This window comes from Oenanthe melanoleuca, chromosome 1A (genome assembly GCF_029582105.1).
Source record: "Oenanthe melanoleuca isolate GR-GAL-2019-014 chromosome 1A, OMel1.0, whole genome shotgun sequence".
NCBI classification, from domain to species: Eukaryota; Metazoa; Chordata; class Aves; order Passeriformes; family Muscicapidae; genus Oenanthe; species Oenanthe melanoleuca.
In genome coordinates, this window is record NC_079334.1 from 21,328,160 (window position 1) to 21,348,871 (window position 20,712).

The 20,712-nt window shown below is 41.1% G+C and overlaps 1 protein-coding gene across 1 annotated transcript in view; it reads right to left on the reverse strand.

The window, feature by feature from the left end:
- Positions 1 to 17,249, reverse strand: part of MYH9 (myosin heavy chain 9) — a 69,703-nt gene extending 52,454 nt beyond the window's left edge. The window contains exons 1-2 of the mRNA XM_056507967.1: positions 17,092 to 17,249; positions 1,476 to 1,828 (exon numbers count right to left, since the gene is read on the reverse strand). Coding sequence (XP_056363942.1) covers positions 1,476 to 1,808 — 333 coding nt within the window. The 5' untranslated portion in view covers positions 1,809 to 1,828; positions 17,092 to 17,249. The remainder of the gene's footprint in view (positions 1 to 1,475; positions 1,829 to 17,091) is intronic.
- Positions 17,250 to 20,712: the final 3,463 nt, after the last annotated feature.

The window sequence follows — 20,712 nt, forward strand, 5'->3', positions numbered from 1 at the left end:
AGACTAAGATTCTGTAATAGAGAAATACTATGCAAGGTTTGCTTGGGTGAAGGGTGTGGGGATTTTTCACACACACACAAAAAAAAAAAAAAAAAAAAAAAAAAAAAAAAAAAAAAAAAAAAAAAAAAAAAATCTAAGTCTTCTTACATTCCAACTAGAAGAACTCAATTTATTAGTCACAGACCATGTCTGAAACTTCAGATGGTATCTTGCAAGATGTGCAACAATGCATGCAACAGACCTTGAGACACTGCTGAATTATTTTCAGTAATTATTATATAAATTAGCAGTGCTTTCTATTCCAAAAATGTTACACACAGATCTTGCATATCCCATTTCACCTGAACACCAAGATTTTTCCATCTGAGAATAGATTTTGACCAATAGTAGAAGGAGTTGCTAACTACAAGAAGAATAAACTATGCCAACCTCCAATCCCACTAGATCTCAATTTTTTACTGCAGAAGTAAACTAAAGACTGTGGAAGTCAAACTAAATTTGTATCAGCCTTGCATCCTTCAGATATTCTCTGATAATTTCTCCTAAAGTTGTTTGTATGCCTTCATGCCACTCCAGAAGAGCAGACACAGTACTAGTAAGTCGTGAGCTTCTCCCTTGTGTTTTCCCTAGTCCTGTTTTAATCAGCCACTGCACACAAATTGTACATTACCACTGAGTAGTAATGAGTTTAATAACTCATTCTATAACTGCAGAGTATTAATAACACAGAAGCTAGTGTGACCAACATCTGCTTGCTAAACATAGGCAACATGAAGAGGAAAATCAGAAGGGAACTGAAGAACCAGGTCAAGGTTCCAAAGTCTCCTTCCCCACCTTTCCCTCTTTATTGCCTTTGTTATTCGGTGAAGTGGTTGCTCCCTGCTTCATTGGGTATGACCCTTGGCCCCACAAATGGTATCTGTTATTTACAGCAATAAGAAGCAGGAATCTCTGCTCTTGTCCATTTGGGGATGGAAAGAAAACGAACATTTCCTATCGGCCAGTACATGCAGGCAGACATGTTCCCTCTCTAGTAAGATGCTCTGAGATCCATACAAAAAGCTTGGCACTAGCATTCTTTCCACTGAAGCTCCAGACATGGAAAACACATTTCAGATGCTGGGTGGATTAGGACTGTGTTTTTATTATTATTTGGTTCGGTTCAGATCAGACTCCCTCTTTACCACTACCCAACTGCTCTTGTGTCTTCCTAAGAGAAAGTTAAAAGGCATTCAAAACATCCTGCAAACAAAGACATTAAAATCAGATTTACCATAGCATTCCTTGAAAGCTTCAACATTAACTAGTGGGGATTGGCATAGTTCAGTGAAAAAATTTTAAGTAGAGGGAAGAAGGTAAGTCATATGGTGTGTATTGGGGCAATGAAAGGTTAGCATACACATTTAGGAGCAATTACATTGAAGTTCACACACTATGTAATCAGAACTCCCACTCCAATAGACAAGATTACTTACATAGATCAGTCCCGAGTAGTATCTCTCCTTCAAGTTGTGAAGCACAGAAGCCTCATTCAGGCAAGTCAGCTCTGCCATATCTTCTACTTTAGAGAATTTGGGGGGGTTCATCTTCTGGATGTCATCCTTATTTACTTTCACTTTCTTCCCATTCTCTGCCAGTTCCACGATGGCTTCATCTCCTACTTCTTCCTTCAGGCTAGCTGCCTCAAACCCATTCTTCTCTGAGGGAACCCATACCAGCTTCTTAGCTGCCCAGTCAGCCTGAGTCAGGGGGTTATTAATGATGTTTTTGTCCACATAAAGGTACTTATCTGCGTCTCTTTGCGCCATGGTGGTTTACAAATGGGGACCTGTGAAGAGAGGGGGAAACAAAGAAAAAGGTTATTTTTAAAGCCTCAAATTGCCTTGCAAATTCCTAGAGGCAAACAGACACGTGCTAAGTACTCTGAATCCCTGGTCATCAGAGCATGCCTCTCCCTCCTTTAATTTCACGTTAGTAAGCACTGCTAAAGTTGCAACAAGGCCAAGGTTTTGCTTGCCAAGAGTACGAAAAAAGCCAAACTAGCAAGCAGTTTTAAAAAAAACTCCAAAATCTACAACAAAACACTGACCATTAAGCATTTAGAAGCCATTATTTGGCAGAAAAGAGGAAGCACAATAAAGTGGCAAGCATCAAACAATTTGTGCCAATCCTCATAGCATCAGACACTATGTCAGTAACATTCAGGTCAAGATTAACCCTTCACTGTTCTACTTGATAGAGATATTGGCTCAGAAATAAAATCACAAATGTGCAACCAACACTTTTACTTTGTATCTCCTTATTCTGATAAACTATAAAGCAAAAACCACAGCTTCCCAGAAATCTCAACTACCAGATTAGAATGTGCAATGCATTTTTTCTAAAAGATAGCAGTAATTTGTGGACACCAGTTAAGACTGATATTAGATACTTTCCATCACCAGCTTAATAGTAACACTCAGCCTATGAGTTTATATCTCTTTTTTTTTCTAGATAATGTTCAGCAGCAAAATATCTCCAAGATAGTAACAGAATTAATCAGGAAGTTTTACAGCTAAATATCTTCTACTAACATCCTTCTATGAGGCTGTGGTAAGATAGAGGAGAGAGTTTCATCCCTACAAAAAGGAGACTTAGGCTGCATAGTTGAAAAATGGCACCCTAGATTTAGTGTTTCATCAAAACCAGAACACTAATGCCAGGGATTTTCCAGTTTATAAGGCAGCAATTTTATTAGTGCCATTCAAAAGTCCTTTCAATCAGAAAAGGGCTGCATGCGTCAAGGCTCATTAACCATGTAACAGCAGCCTCTTTACAAGATCGCATAAACATTACTTCTCAAATCCTTCCTCACAAAGATACCAGTGTCCTCAATATATGTTTTTCATAGCTTGAATAGAAACTAGAGCTCTTTACCACCCAAAGAACAGGAAATGAAAATGTCCTAGAAGGTTATATTATATATTACACTATCAGGAGCTACATGGATAACTTTTTTTACAGAATTCATATTGACAAACCAGCAGGCAAATCAAGTAAGTGAAGTCTGAGTAAACACATTGCAGACAAAAAAGTATTGAAAGCAGGACAGAAGCAGCTCAATTCCCAAAACATGCATGAGAGCAACAATAGATGTAGAGTCCCAGCGTTAGCAAACAGTGAACGAAGCCAGAAAAACATCAGCCGTAATAATGATGGGCACAAATGCCCACACCAGTCATTTGTAAGCATGTAGGGAAATTCCTTTCAACAAATGTATCACTGTAAGTGGTATGTAACTTTGTGCCAGAGATTGTATGGAAAGCTGTAGATTCACAGTAAAAAATTCTTCAGCAAACAAAGAAAATGACTCTATAAATAATCACTTCCTTTAGCTTGAGTTTAAAATCTTTGTTTTAAGCCTTACAGGATATGCCAAGCAGCTATTCCACAATTGACCTCATCTTTCCTTCCCCACAGGGTCACTGACACTTCCACCTCAACTACAATGGTGATTCTCAAAGCAGCTTCTCCCTGGCTTTTCACATTATTCCTGAAAATGAGATTTCAATGGATACATGACAGAGAGATTTGTTGTAGAGATAAGATGCAGCAATCTGGAGGCTGCCATAAAAATTTTGAGCTGTCAAGACAGTTCCAAGACTATCCTATAACAGCAAGTCTGACAGAGTATATAGCAAATAAAGATGATCAACAATTCAACAGAAGATATTAGGATTTCATGACACTGCACAGTATCATCCGCAGGCTGTAATCAGGGGTTAAAATAAGGGAGTGGAAGGAAAGAGGGGGAAAAAGGAAAAAAAAATAAATATTCAATTGTATTCAGAGTTGTATCAGGTTTGGCAAGGCAACAGCTGTGCTCTACCCTCCATTACACAGCTTCCTGCCTATGCAACTCCCAGAATGTAACCAGTTGCCTTTTTTGGCTATAATCAGGCAGGACACAGAGGCACTATGCTTCAGCTAAATTCAGTTTCATCATTTCCTGAGGAATCCGAAGTAACCAGCCATCTGAAGTGTCCTACATTACACTGAAACACAGTCCCCACTCCCTCACTGCTGGAGTACATACATGCATTCAGTACACCTTAAGACACATTCTAGGATAAAGACTAATTCTTTTTGGCTAAGAAACAGGTAAGACCACAAGAAACCTTTCAAAGGGTATCCCCAGACAGTCACAGATCTGAAAAGAACTAAGGAAAGAAGATAGTTACAGAGAGGTTAATCAAATTCCTTGAAAGAGAAAAACCCCAAATTATCTCACATACTACAAGAGGGCATTCTTCAGCCAGTAAGAGATTGTTCTAGAGCATCTTTTTATTTTCAGGGCTGAAAACAACTTTCATAGTAAGAGAAGAAATAGCCTAACACAGCTATTCTAAAATCTCACCAAACACTAAGTTTAAGATATTTTTAATATATTAAGTATGTATTAATATAGTATAATATATTGCATATATAAATATATATATTCAATATAAGTTTTAACATTTTAAGTACTACCAAATAGTAGTCTGCACCCTTTTTGACTTGAAAATTCCCCTACTGCATGACAGCAGCAGTCTTCTTATCATCACCTTAAAGTTGCTCTCCTATACTCCAGAACAGAATCCTCAATAATAGAAGTAAAAGAAGACTAGAAGCTCAAGCTAAGATAACATGGCATTAGAGCTATTCTCAAGGCTGACTTTGAACCCACAGGGCGTCTAAACTAGAAATACCACAAACCAACCATTAATTTGTCTTCTCCACAAGAACAGTACCAGAGGAATCAGATTCAGCAAGTTCCATCTCATGGACTCCTAAACTTATCTTCCTAGCTTATGCTGAATTTCACTGGGCATTTCTAAAAACCCCTTAAAGTGGTCAAGGAAGGAAGTAAGCCCAGTAAGCTCTTACAGCAACTCACAATGAATGTAAATCACTGCTGTTTTAGGAACAAATTAGGAAGCAATTTGTTTGCCTGGTAGTTTGCATTTGGGGTGTAGATAATTATGTAGGACAAGGACATTTATCTTTACATAGCTATTGTGCAACTGCCAGATGAGAATACCGTTAACAATATTGGTTTTGATGCCAGTCTATGGGCAAGACAACCAAAGAATACAGAAGGAAGACAGACCATCCTTGTTTTGAGTTTAAATGCCTCCTTCCTAGTATTGTTTCCAAAAATGACATACTACAGTCACTTCCCCGTTAACCCAGTGTGTTCCCTTACTGTGGTTCATAGCAGTATGGGGAAGAGGTTGGCCAAACTTTGCTTGTTTCCCATTATTTCAGGGTCCAAAAGACATTCTCTGCCATTTAACAAACTACATAACTGTCAGATGCCATACAGTCAGAGACAAAACAATCTCTACAGTCATGAATATGATGGGACCATGACATCAGTATATAGTGCAACCTTAAAAAATAATACCAACTGCCCTGTTGACATACATATTTCCCAGCAGACAGATCCTTCTGAGAGGAACAAGTCAAACACTGGATTTAACTTAAGATGGCATGCACTCCCTTTGAATTAGGCAGAATTACTCCAAACCTTCACTGAAAGACAGACATATGGACAGATGTTTGTCTTAGTGTCCTGCAATTTCACAGCCTTAAGACTTGAATTATAAGACACTTCACACACTCTCTACTTAAACCATCAAGTGCTTCCCATAAACCTGGGAACAAACACTTTATCTAGCTTGAAAAGGTCTAAAAGCTACCTCTGATGCAAGGTCCCTTTCTTTCAATTACTAGTATTGTGCAACTGCTAAAAGCACAGAACATTACCGATTTAATTTTCAGTAACTATTTGTATTACATCTCCCATTCGCCCCAGACACTCTGTCAGCAGCCACAGAACTGTTCCTGGGAGTGAGCCACTGCTCAATAAGGTAAGCTTGGGCTTTACTAAACTATGGAGCTGAAGTAGAAATAGAACTCATAAGAATTCTATTCTTATTTCATAAGAGCATGAATGCATGGGTTAAAGTATCACACAAGTATTAGAGCACTGGCTAGGCAAGGAAACACCTCCAGTCTGAGTTACCTAAACCATCATTAAAGTAGGGATCCTCACATGATCCTTCTTGGCTTCAGCCTCTTTCCTAGCAAAGATGTATTACTACACTGGAATAGACAGTTGAATTCACACACCATTTCGTTTCCCTGCTTTAATGAACTGTGAGAAGTTTATGAAATACTGTGCTACAGAGGATGCAAAATAGCCATATACATGCACCAAATCTTTGGCAATTCAGATCACCACTTCAGAACTTTGCTGTAAGGCTGAGCCTGTGTGAAAAGGGACGTAAGTGGATAATTACTGGAAGTTTTCTTCAGGTTCATATCCACCAGTAAGACAGTGTTACAAATTTTCTGTGATTTCATATTAAACAATCCTCCCACATGTGGCCTTTCTACTTGCAGTGCAAGAGGAACTATCCTAAAGGGTGACAAAAAGGATGAACAATAAATAGCAAACATATTTAGACTACAAGTTAATTTCCCATTCTTTAAAGAGTTCACCTTTTAAAAGCAGTTCAGGAATATAACTCTCCTACCACTTTCCACATTGTCTGACTTCTTGCAGGTTGTCAGAAGGTGCAATACAATACAAATTTCACAGAATAAAAGGAATTACATTATTTCCATAGGCAAGACAAGACTTTTGCACTAGAAAATTATAGCACTACTGGCTACTTATGGCCCTATTTCAGGTACAACTAAGTAGCACTCAGTGAAGAATGTATTATTTATTAATACATAGCATTTAAATAATAATCTGACTTTGAGAAGCTGCTAATGATTCAAACTAAGTGTGGTCAGTAACATTCATATGATGGGAATCCTTGCTAAGCATATGATCTGAACAGCTAATACTTGCATTATTCCTGCAACTCAACTATTTTGTTTTCCCCAGCCAGCAGAATACAGTTCATCAAATCAGATTTAAGAGCAGCTAGAAAGCTAGACTAACTAGTCTAAAATAGACTTTAGAGGCCAGGCTAGCTACAGTGACCATGAGCTGACAATATAAAACCCCTAACCCACCAATAAAAAATTTCCTATAGTTCTCTTGTATTCACTAAGAAACTGTTCAGATCTCATTTGTTTAGGTTAGAGTGACACTTCACAGCACCAAGTGCCAGTACGTTTATGGAAAAGAAAACTGTAAAGCTTGTTAGCCCAAACTGCTCCAATTTGTAAGTAACACTTACATAAAAAACAGAGTTTAAATCACTAAGGGTGAGAAATGAATCACAAGGAGGAGGTGGAGAGGAAAGGAAAGGGAAAAGCTGGCAGGAAGTTGAATTGATGGACAGGTTATATCTGTTTATTTCTCAAGTTCAGTATATTGAGACACGCCAGTGCTTGATGCTTCAGGCTGAATGCAAGAATCACGAATTTCAGTTATCCCACAAGAGAATACACCATCAGCCAAGTACCTGAGTTTGCAATTAACACCCCCTCACAGACAGCCCCCCAAGCTAAAGGCACCAGCTGCACTTACCCTCTGCATTCAGAATGCTGCCATGCACTCATTTCTTCTATTTCAGCTTTATTTGGGATTCATAATGACTGCTATTAGGCTTACAGTAGTTCACTGCTTTCCTCTCTAGTCACAGTCTGACGCACACAATACATTGTTGAGAGATTTATTTCACAACTGGAATGCAGTTTGCTGGCAATTATTGTTGCATATTCAGTTTGACTGTAGTGCTGCCCAGACTTGCCAGTTACTCTGTTTATTACTGTAAATTAAACTCAAGGTAGAGCACTAAAATGCCCTCTCTGTATGTGGGGCTCTAAGAACCAAGAAGGAGGAATCTAATTATCTAATGCATAAGTGATGCTTCTACTGCACAGAAGTGACCTACTGGCCAGACTACAGATACAACTAAAGAACCTGAAGGAAATTCTGCATCTTCCAAGTGGCCTAAAGGTACCTAACACACATCCTTAGAACAGTGAACATGGAATAAATGTTTCTCTGTGTCCAGCCCTCTTCATCAGCTGCCGAGCACCTTCTGGTATATGTGAAGCAGCACTTGCATATATTTTACTGTAAGAGCTGACAGAGGGGGTTTGCTCTGGCAGCTGGGACCTCCCATGGCAAAGTGCAAAGACCACAAACAAGCAAGGCACCTACACCACTTAACAGTCACCTTTTCTCTCCACTGGGTTAAAATACAGTAGGACTGTGAGAACAGTCCTACAAGCACAGCACATGTACATTTAACAAATATTAATGCCCATCTGAAGAGGCTACTTTTGGGTGCCAATGCTTGGAAACAGGATAGAGCAGGCTTCACCACGGGCTACAGAAGCACAGGAACGATCTTGGGCAACCACACTGCATGCAGTAATTAACCACTGTAGGTTATAGGCAAATAAAGCCAGGCATAGCTTCCCTAAGTTAATGCTAGGGAGGGTATGCTTGCCTCTATTTTAATTGCACCTTATGAGTTCAGGGAGACATAAAGACACACTACCATGTAGATGGCACCAGTACAGTTAATCAGCTCTGTGAAGCCTGTGCATGCTGTTTGAACACACCGAACACTGATTTAGGGAGGGGGAGGGTAGCCTTCTGTTGATTTCAAGTCCAGTCTTTAGCATGACAAAGCTAGGCTGGCTGCCACCCAACCCATTCACTTTGAATAAATATTCAAAGTTTACAATCCTGCATAATACACTTTCTGCAACTGTTGTTTCTCATTAGTGGAGTACAGTACATGCCTTCTCAGCAGAGGAGAGAATTCCTCTTACAGAGACAGTGTGCCCACAAGGAAAACATTTCAGGGGGAGAACACATTCTTCGTGACCACTCAGCAAAGTAATCCCACTTAAGGAGACAGCTGTAGTTCAGAAAATTGCAGCCCATCCCTGCTGTTCAAGCTGTTTTGCTGGAAGACTTGTTTTCAGGAGGCATAATGGCCTGCATAAGTTCTGATCAGGCATGCAGAGTTCCCTAGGGACATTGCATGAGACAGGAGAGAGCTTAGAAACTTTTAACCTTTGTTACCTCAGGGTCACTTTTCATGCCTTCCCTAATATTCTGATTTAAGGCTAAAAATGTATCTGCCAAGAACTCTGAGGCACTCTGTAAGGCAGCTCTACGTTCATCAATTAGCATTCCCTGTCATCTTTGTCAATGCCAGGTTTCAATTCACTGCAAGAGGGAACAAAGAATAAAGCAGTTACACCTAAATATGGAGACAAAAAATATGGTTCTGGTTCACCCTTTTAGATGCAAATATTTAGCATGTATGCAGCCATAATCAGTCATCTTACAGGAACAATTACTCTTGCTAACGTTAACTGACAAATTGCTTTGATCTCAGCATCAATACTACTAATCATCCTCCAGCTCATAATGAGAATATCAGTGTGAATATGTCTGGTAAATCATTGTTTAAAGTATTACTTTTACTTTACAGCAGTAGTTTCTCTGGACACTTTCAGCTCAACCTACTGTGCCAAACTAGGACTGTGTACAAACAGCCTTCAGCTACCTCTCGTTTTTGTTTCAAATAATTCTGCTGCACATTAACAGCAGATATGAGGATAGCAGGGAAAAATCCTGGCACAGAGAAGTCTACGGCATCTACAGGGTCCAAGTTTGATTTTCAATCAATACATAACAGTTCAATAAGAGAATCCACATCTCAGTTTATGACAGTGATCTCTGAGGTAGAGGTCTGGGGAAGAATGACTTCTTCTGGACACGAAAACACAGCAACTCCTATACAAAGAAGAAAAAGCTATATAGCCTTTATGTTCCAGGATGCGTAAGGACGGCAGGTTGAAAATATTTCTTGTTTTTTAAATTTTTATTATTTTTGTTTTATAACTTATGCTCATAAATAACATGTTCAAAATAGCCTGAAAATCCAGATTGCAACATTTCCCTATTGCATTCAAGGTCTGGCACAGCTTCTTAGCCATCCATTATAAGCACTGTTCTACAGAAAGCTCCTGATGCAGCAGAGCACACAAGGAACACTGGTCTGATCTGTACACCTCACTCTCAAGTTTGTCTTCTGGTTAGCTAGCTCCCTCCCTCACCTGTGCTTTCTCCTCTCATTGGCAAATATATCAGTCTTAAAAAGGAACAGCATTAGGCATCGCTAATTTTAGAACTCACCCAACCATGCCCTCCTGTCTGGATCTCCTCAAACACTGGTTTTTGTGTTAGAGGAGAAGAAAAGACTCATCTTTCAATCTCAAATGAGTAAAAGCAAGGGCATTTGAAGTAGAAACTTAGCCTGGACTATTACAATCATGGCTATATGGCATATAAAATTTTCTCTAATCTGGCAATACAAGAAAACACTTTTTTTTTTGAGAAAAAAAGAAGTCCCATGGTGCCCATATGAGGAAACAAACGCAATTTGAAAGTTTCCAATAAAGTTTGCTTTCTGTCCTAAAAGGATAAAAAACAGCATAAGGAAGCACTGACCATAGAGTAGCCAAACAGTTTTGTGTGTTTCCACCATAGTTAACAATACTGTCCACAGCAATACACATGGCAGTGCTGAGGTGGTGAGGCACTGGAACAGGCTGCTCAGAGGAGCTGTGGATGCCTCATCCACAGTATCAGGCTGGATGGGGCTTGGAGCAACCTGGCATAGTGAAAGGTTTCCCTCATGAAAAGGGATTGGAACAAAATGATCTTTAAGGTCCCTTCCAACCCAAACAATCCCATGAGTCTCTGATATTGCTCTCCTTATCTACATGGGGAAGAGCTGAACCACTACTGCAGCTGCACTTTCTCCTGACAGAATTAGCAATAACACAACATGGTGATATTTATCAGTTAAGTCCGCATCAAGTTTTTCGAGCACAAAAGAATTTAAATTTATTTATATTGTTTTACCCATTAGGAAAAAAATTAGGATGTGCCACATAAAAGATTACCTCCCACCATGTGGAAGAAGATAAACTGACTGTGCACATGTATATGTCACTGCTACACGGACACTGTAGATAGTTTTTAGAAGTTACATTAATTTGCCTAATAAATTGGCAATCCTTCTTTTATGACTAATACATCTTTCTCATCACATTTGGGTGTTCTCATTTTACTTTTCCCATCATATACTGCATTAAACTTGGAAAGGGCCATTAAACCAATTCACAATAATTTACTGTGTAATGAAATGTCACAGACTTTAGTGTCTGCTATAAAGATCCACACTGGAACATAAACCAGTTCGCTTAGCTTTTATTGTCTGGGTTAAGTCACAAATCCTAAGTCACAGTTTAAAGGGTTTTTGTGCTTATAGAGAAATCTTATTTGGTATTTATGCTCCTCGAAGAAAGAAAATTTACTTGGTCAGTATGCAGACACATCCACTTGAAACACAGCAATTTCAAGTATCCAATTACTTAACTATTTTAGGTAGTCTACTATATCTGCATCCATACTTCCAATTATTTAAACACGTCTGAGAAGTCTGAATACATTCTACTTGATGTCAGAAAGGGATAAAAAACATTTCTACCTCTGAACAATGGAAAGAAAAGCGATGTCTGAACCATAACTATGATGAATAATATATAATTAAGTGGCATTCTGCTAAAAAAATTGAAATTCCACTAACACAAAAGAAATATTTCTTGGACTACTTCATACGCATTTGCAAGCAAAAAGTAAAGTTTTCTAAATAATTATCTCAGTGAGGAAATTATTAATTAAATTGCAGTTTCCGGTTATCTTCATCTTCAGACCTGTTCCACTAACTGTTAACCACATAGCTATCCATTCTCACAATCACCCCAAAACCCCAAAGCAAAATGCCAATACCTTCCTCTATGTTTTAAACTATGAGTGATATAGCCAAAACAGAAGCCTGAGAGTATTTTTCTTGATCTACATTAAAAAAAGAGGTGCAAAAATCAATTTACCTTATAAACCAACTAGTTTCAAGTGCTCAGCCAGGAACTTTCTAATCCCGTTCACTGATTTTATTTCAGATTTCCATTCAGTATTTCTTGTGAAGTTCTTTCATCTGAACATCCTATGTCTGTTCAAATAAATCCTAAGATAAGGTTTCTTTTCCTTAAATTGATAGCGCATCAATTAAAATGACTTTGTTCACACATTTCAAAATATTTGATTTTATCAATTCTGGCACAGAAAGCTTGGAATCTCTTGCACTAAATGGCAAGTACACCTACATGTAACAGTCCCTGTCAAAAAGAGCTTACTCACTAACAATTGACCTACAAACTGAAACTACAGTTCTGTTAAGTCAGTCACATTTGGAAAAAAAAACAACTCTGTTATTAAAATTAACTGGGTTGGTTGTTGGCCATAACCAACTTTAACCAAAGTCAAATCTACTGCACTTCCAAGATTGATTAAAAAAACCTAAATTCAAATGAACTGGTCAAATCTTGAGCTTAAAAGAAAAACACAGGTGAATGTACTCTTATCATTACAAACAATAAAAAGAGAAGTAAACTATTACAAGAGCATGCTTTAAGTCTTAGATTTTCAACAGGAAGCTGCCCAGCAGGGAAAAAAAAAAAGCCCTCTGACTGCACACAACTGACAAAATAGAGCTGTAAAATTTCTCTAAACCTTTTTTCTTACAAGTCTGAATGCCCACTTTGCTTACACGCAAATCAGAACTAAAGTTCTGTGCAGAGACATATATCACAATGGATTTCCTGCTGAGACCCATTAAAATGGTAGCTCTTGATGAATGAAAGTATTCATCAGTTAAGAAGAATTTATGATACAGATTTCAAAGTTAAGTTTCCCTTAATGTATTAATTATTAGCCTGAGCTTACTGAAGTCACTCATCCATGTGGTTTTATTTACTGCTCTCAGTAAAATCAGCATACATGCATCAGGAGAAATTTAAATTTCTAGTCATGAAGACAAAGCAGAATCCAAACCCTCTGTGCAAAACTCTAGAGGCATAAATTTCATAAATAGGTCATGGAATCAAGACACAGCATACAGCAAGCATTGCATTTCATTATGCCTCTCTGCAACCAGCAGCAACACATTTGTAATACTTCTACAAGAAATAATTCACAGTAGACAGAGTATGTCAGATCAATTTTCCAGTTTCCCTTCCGCTATGGTTAAAAAGGACATGATTTAGCAGTATTAGCTCCAGAAGTATCACACAATGCAATCAATCACAGCCCCATCACCAGAAAACTGTAGACACTACTATCCCTCCAGACTCTTTAGGATGCTCAGAAAGGCAAGATATTGTGATGAACAGTAACAGGCCAAAGGGCCATTAATTGAAAATGGGGACTAACCCATTATGCTGAACACAACTGGGCTGGAGTGAGGTCAGAAGCTGTTAAACCACTACAGTGGCCTAGGACTACAAGACAAATGGGTGTTGAGATTATTACTTCAAGTACTCCGAACAAGTTCTCACAGCCACTGAAGAAAAAAGCGAAGCGGATAAACCATAATTAAGAAGAACTTGTAAATTGATGCATTTCATTTAGTTGGACAACACCCATTTGCATTAGCTTCCAGGGCAGAAGTTGCATTTGTGTTTTTGCCTCAGCATACTCTATTAAAATCAGGTTGCTAGTTTCCATCTCTTTCTACACTAGAAAACTCAATTAGAACCATGGTGTGGTTAAACTGAAAAGAAATTTAAGGTACAAGGTCACCGAGCCACCATTAAGTTAGAACAACTGCCAGCAAAAACAATGCTGCTGTAGGCAATCCTCTGCTATTATAGTTTTGTTCCAACCCACAGAAGACTTAATGTCAGGCACACAATTTCTCTACTTAACATGCAAACAGCTCTGCCTCAATTATAAACTAAGAAAGCAAAGAGTAACGAGATATTTATACAAGAAATCAAAGAAAAAAAATTTATGTTAGAGGGCACTGAGTGCACTATTAAGTCAAACCAACAAAAATACATTAAATCATACACTGAGGATTAAGGTTTTGGATACCTTTTAGTAGACGTGCACACTAATTCTGAGCCTCTAACATGCACTCTAGTCCTCAGTTAGTTTCAGCATGTTACCCAATAACCCAAAGCTACCACACAAAAAAGTAGATGTGCTGTGGGGGAATAACACAACCTTAGCTTTGACTTCCCCTTTCAGTAAACCTTGCATTAACTAGATGAGTTCCTGCAACTCCCATGGGTCCACTTATAATCTCACCCTATTACAGTCACACTAATCCATAAGCGACATCAGTCTGGGCAAGACACAGACCCAGGGGTGGGGTGGGAGCGGAAGACTGAGCAGAATCAGCTCAGAAATCACAATACCTCTGACACGTGCCTGGCCTCCTTTGTTCTGGAAATTAACAGAACCAAATCTGAAATCTGAGCACAGACAGACTAATCTCCCAGTACAACTGAAGGGTATTTTCACAAAGCTAGTAGTAGCTGATATGCATACACTCCATCATACCCACATGTGAATAGCCTGACACGTGACTAACCTGTGAATTATTAAATTAAAACAATCAGTACATTATTTTTAAAGACTTTCCAAGATAACAACGGTTCGGGTTTTCAAGATAGTTTGTTGAAGTGGTAAATGCAAGTCTCGTATTTATAGAAGATACATTTGCACTGCCAAGTAATGTTGCAAAGAGACTCAAGCACCTGTGGCATCCAACTGCAAAGCAGCTTTCAACTTGAAGACGAGTGAATATAAGAGCTACCATCAGTTTCACAGCTTGAACACTCTCCAACATTTTGCATAATACCTAAATAATGTGCTGGACAATAAAAATTATTTCAGCTTCCTAACTGAGAGATTTTTCTAATCTCTTTCCTATGATTTTACAGGACAAGGTTGGGGGTTTTTTTTTAATTATTATTATCATCATTACTTTTTCATTAGATTAATTTAAAAGATTATGGTGTAGCTTTCACAAGCTGTCTTCTTAAAACATTCTGAAGCACACAAAAATCTACCAAGAGGAAATAATGAAAAAATTCTTATTCTTCATCTCTTGAGATGAAATTATCATGCGGCAACTTTTCAAACAAACCAAAAAACAACCAAAAACCAACCCAGGACCACGGCAGAAATATCCTAACAATCTATACAAAGGCCAATAACAGGACTTCAGTTTCTCCACTCATTCTTTTGGGGCAGACAGAACCTGACTATTAAGTCTTCCTGTTTATACAAAAACAGACACAGACTACTCAGCCATGCAAACACTTCTCCAGAGGTCTCAGACTCTTCTCCAGAGATCTTCCAAAATCAGACCTTGGCTACACAAGTCAAGCATCCGAGAGATGACACCAGACTCCAAAAAGAACCACATCACTCACCAGCTTGGCACCAATCACACTCACTTTGACGTTTCAAGTCAGTAAAGAAGTTCAGATCCCCATTTCTACCCACTACTTCCAATGTTACTTCTACTTTAGAGTTACAGAAAATTTTGCCTGTCCACCTCTATAAAGACAGTGCACACACTATGAATAAGTGCAATAAAGCTATCATGAAGTGGAACACGTCAATTTCAGCAGCTCCACCTGATATGGAACATCACAGAACTGTTCCATGATTTCCTTGTAGTTATTTTCACAAGGTCAGATTAGCATAAAGTCTTGTGTTTATACAGTTTAGGAAATTGTGATTAACAACTTCAAAACCCTTCTGTGCCACTTACATTTATTAATTGCCTTCCCTTCATTACAGCTCTCTAGTTAATAAAAATATTTGTTTATCTCACTGAAACCTTGTGAGAGCACTACAGATCCAGACAGTGCATCTATGAGTCAATACATATCTGCACCAGGATTTGCCATTTTTGCTGGAATGCTATCGATATCTGAACTAAGTCACATTGTGACCTAATGACTAATTTCAAAGGCATTTTACACAGGCAGTAACTGATTAGAGGGCTGTTACTTTGGAGTTAAAACTTTACCATACCTAGCCTTACCAACAGGAGATGTATACAAGAGTCAAGAATGTGTAATTTAATCTTTCAATCCATGGTTCAACAGCCTTCATGTAAGCTACCTTTTATTTCCTTACAGCAGACAAATTATAAATGGACCTTGGCCTGCAGACTACCACGGTACCTTTACAAGTTTGAAGCATAACTTTTTATGCACTATTTGAGAGACTCCTCTGTTTTGGAAGACTTGCCCAGTTATAAAAAAGCTCAAGTTCTTAGTGCACTCTGATGGGAGTGTGGATTAGGACACCATGACATAGGAAAACCTAGAGAAGAGGAAAGATCAAGAGCACAGAGTGCTTCAAGAGGAAAAAAAAAGAAGGAAAGGAATTGTAAGGAGCAAAAGAAAGTGGAATAAAACAGTCACTGCATGCAGAGTTTGCTGACCAAAGAAGTTTGCTTCTGAAAAATCCCCCTTTATTACCAGAAGCGTGTTATTCTTTTAAAACTCATTTCACCCTGTGTTAAGGAAAATTAGGAGCAATCCCCATTAGACTCTCCGGGCAGGCACCATGCTCGGGGGCTATGAAACTTGTTACTTTCCACAGCTACCGAGGACAAGCTGGTAAAGATACCGCTCAAAGTCGGACAACTTTTACTACTCGGTTGGAGGTGATGCCTGAAAGCACAAGCTATCTGCAAGAGCTCTCGGTGCAAGCTTCATCTTGCCCTGTCACTCCCTCCTCCCTCCCTCCCTCTCTCCTGGCCCAAACCGAACGAGGAAGTGGAGCCGGGCGGGCGGAAGCCAAGCCCATGGCGGTGTCGGCAGGAGGGCTGTCAGCCCGTGACTCAGGCTGCAGCCCTGACAGCCCCCGCGGGCCGGGCACCGCAGGGAAGGAGGGAGGGGAGGGGAAGGAGCTGGCTCCGGCGGGAAGCAGCGCCAAGCACCCACCCCACCTGCGGGAGGCCGGTCCGCGGGGCGTGCGGGGAGCGGAGCGGACACTCCGCGGGCACAGCGGGGACACGGGGAGCGCCCCGGCACGGCAGCTCCCGCGGGGACGCAGCGGCGGAGCGGCGGGACAGCGGAGCCTCCTCGCCCGGCCGGACAAAGAGGCGCCAAACCCGGCGAGGGAGGGAGGGAGAAGGGGAGCGCGGCGCCAGGGGGGACAAACCGGAGCCACCCGCGCCCACCGCCCCGCCCGAGCGGCTTCACCTGAGCCCGGCTACGGTGGAGGGAAGGAAACGCCGCGGCGGCGGCTGCGCTCCTCACGGCAAGAGTGCGGCGTCCTCCGGCTGCGGCTCCTCCCGCGGCACCGCGACCGCCGCTCGCTCACCGGCTCTGCTGAGCCGCCCGCCCGCCCGGGCGGGGCCGCCCCGCCCCCCGCGCCGCCGCCCGCCAATGGCGCAGCCGCTCCGGGAGATTGACGGCCAGACTGACCAATCAGAGCGCCGAGGTGTGCGGAGGCTGAGGAAGCCGTTGAGCCGTTAGCAACGCCCGTGCGCCCCGCCCGGCCCCGCCCAGCTCAGCCCAGCCCAGCCCAGCCCAGCCCGCCCCGCGTCCGCTCGGGCGGGGAGCGGCGGGGCCGCGGGGTTCGGGGGTGCTGAGGGCTGCACACCGCCGGCTGTGGGGTCGGGCTGGGCTCCCCCGCTCCGATCCGCCGGGATGGAGCCCGGCCGAGCCGCCCCTACAATGCCCCACGCCGCGCCAGCCCCACAATGCCTCGCGCCGGCCTGCGGTGCTCCTGAGGGCACCGGGTGCGGCCGGGGCCGGGAGCGGGAATGGGGCTGAGCGGGGCACGGGCTGCGGGCCCTCCGCCGGGGCCCGGGCCTGAAGTGCTCCGGGATGGGAGCTGTGGGTGAAGGGTGTCCCGGTCAAGAGGTTCCCACTCATCCTTGTTGTAGTGAAAAATACCTGCGACAGGAAGATGCCAGTCAAAATTTTGTTTCACGGGGTCAGTTAGGTTGGAAAAGATCTTTGAGATCACGGAGTCCACACTGTGACCGAACACCACGGCAAGCAGACCACGGCACTGAGTGCCACATCCAGTCTTTGCTTAAACACCTCCCTGCGAGGTGTTAAAGATTACCCCACCACCTCCCTGGGCAGCCCATCCCAGTGTCTAATCACTTTCTTGGAAGAATGTCCTACGTGGCTCAGCTTGAGGCCATGATCTCACGCTGTCACTGGTTGCCTGGGAGAGGAGACTGATCCCTACCTGGCTACTACCCCCTCCTTTCAGGCAGTTGTAAAGAGTGGTCAAGTCTCCTCTGAGCCTTCCTTTCTCTAGGCTCAACAACTGCAGGTTCCTCTGCTTCTCATAAGACTTTTCCTCCAGATCCTTCACCCAGCTTTGTTTCCTTTCACTGGACTTGAAGGAACAAAACTGAGGCAGGCAGAAGCATGAGTGTAAGCAGTCCCTGATGCTGCTGAGGTGTTTGAACAGGCAGTGCACGTGCTCACGGAGGCCTGAAATGTATTTTCAAAAGGATTACTGAAACACTGAGGTGTGAAAAGACAAAGCTGGTGTAATTCTGCCTCCTTATATCAAGTGGAACTTCAGGATGAGCTAAAGGAGGAAGCAATAGCCTGGATGCAAGACCAAAGTCCTTCTCAAAGCAGTACAGCATATATGTCAGATCCAGAAAAGCAGATAAGATTTATTGCACATTTTATGAGCATATAGAAATACAAGGCTCCTTCCCTTTATGACTTCCTACTTTGTACAAGGAGGGTACATTTGCAGATCTAGGTGCCAGTGAGAAAATGCAAGGCAAGATTTACTGATGGCTGTATCAAAGCTACAAGCAGAAGAGGCAAATGAAGTTAAAGAGGCTTGAATAAAGAGGGAAGTTAGTGGAGAAGTATCTAAAGTAAGCATTTCTTGTCTGAGTGAAACACTTCAGGCTTAGAAAGGTTCACTGCAACAGTTTGGAAACAATCCTAAACATTTTTATCTCAAGACACAGAAGACAGTAGGAGAAATCACTGAAAGGTTGTGCAGTGAGTATCACGGACACAGAGGTGTCACTGTCAGAGGCAGAGGTGAAAAATGTAAATACAGATGCAAAATATAAACGAGAATTTAATTTGGCAGTGAGAAGGTAGTAGGTCTTTGCTAGTAGGTCTTTGCTAGTACTTCAAGACAGAAAATGAAAGGAAGCTGGAATTGTGACAGACAGCTACCTACATAACCAGATACCTTTGGAGCTACCATGAGAATGATGAATCACTTGCAGAGGTTGCCCAAAGAAATTGTAGATGCCCCATCCCTGGAAGTGTTCAAGGACAGAGTGGATGGAGTTCTGAGCAACCTGGTTTAGGGAAAGGTATCCCTGCCCATGTCAGGGGAGTTGAAACTGCCTGATCTTTAATGTCCCTTCCAGCCCAAACCATTCCATGATTCTATGGTCAAACAATCCAGTGGCTCACATTGAGCCATGAAAAAAAGTGACCAACATATGGAACAGATATTTACTGGCTGAACAAGAGGGTTTTATGTTCTTCCACAAAAAATGAAGCAGAATGAAAATAGTGGAGGTAAACAAATATGTGAAAAGCTTCTTAACAACATGAGAAGCTTCATCATTGGCCAAGTGGCTGAGAAAAGAAAGTAGTCTAGTCAGTATCAAGTCTAAACAGAGCTTTTAAAGGAGGAAAAGTAACAGATCTTAGCTAGGAAAGCACGTACAAAAGGCAACATGAACTGACAGCAGAAGTTATTTTGGAAATAGAAGATAATGACTGGGAGCATGAAATGCAGACATGAAAAGGCTGTCGCAAAGTTAATGTTGAAGAGTGTATAATATTGGTAATTTTTTATTCTTCTCTGACTCTCACACTTGCATATGTTCTCTACCTAATGCTCAGATGAAGGTTAAAGTCAGACTGGACTGCCTTCTTAAGGTTTGACACTTTTTTCTTTTCTTTTTTTTTTAATATAAATCTAAGAACTTGGCCCAATTCCTGTTTAATTGAGAACAAAACTTTCTTGATGGCTTCATCAGTAAAGCATCAAAACTGAGTTCAGAACAAAGATTGGTGCAGGTTTACACCATGCTTCCCCTTCACAGAAAGTGTACCCCACCTTTATAGAAAACTGTGCTTCCCTCATGGTCTGATTTGTAGATGTGCCATACTTGAGGCAAGTCAGATTTTAAATGTCATTTTCTGTAGCTTGATTACCTTGAAAACAAGTGCAATAGGTTTTTGTTGGCAGGAAGTTACCCAGGAAAGGGGACACACCTCTGAGAAAAACAAGAATGACTAAAAGAACTATCAGACTGATTTTATATATCTGTTACTTTCTACAAATTCACAGGATGTTTATGTGGATCTTTCTGATCAACTTCACTCACATCTTCCATCAGTGTTTGCAAGCCAGCATCATTTGGAAGAATGAACCTGTAATGGCACTGCCTTCTGGAAAACATCTCAACAGCAAACAGATTTACCAGTTTGATGGGAATAAATTAATGGCATTGTTGTATTTCCAGAGGGAAACAAATCTATGAGGCAGTGAGCATCCAGAGACACTTCTTCAATTTGCCAGTTTTTACACACCAGACAAAGGACCATCTTGCTGGACTACAGCGTTTTCCCCTACACTGGTCTCAAGTTTATTGCAAACAAACTTTGTTTAAATTTGTTGGCAAACAGCAAGCCCTGGGAGAAGCCTGCACTTCATTGATCAGCATTAAATGTAGGGAAATTTGATTTTTTTGTATTTGACAAATAAATAAAAGTGGCCAAATTAATTTTGGTTAATAATTCTTAACACTTTAGGAGACAGTAGAAAAAAAACTCTTCCAAAACTAGTTTCTTACTGATGGGCTG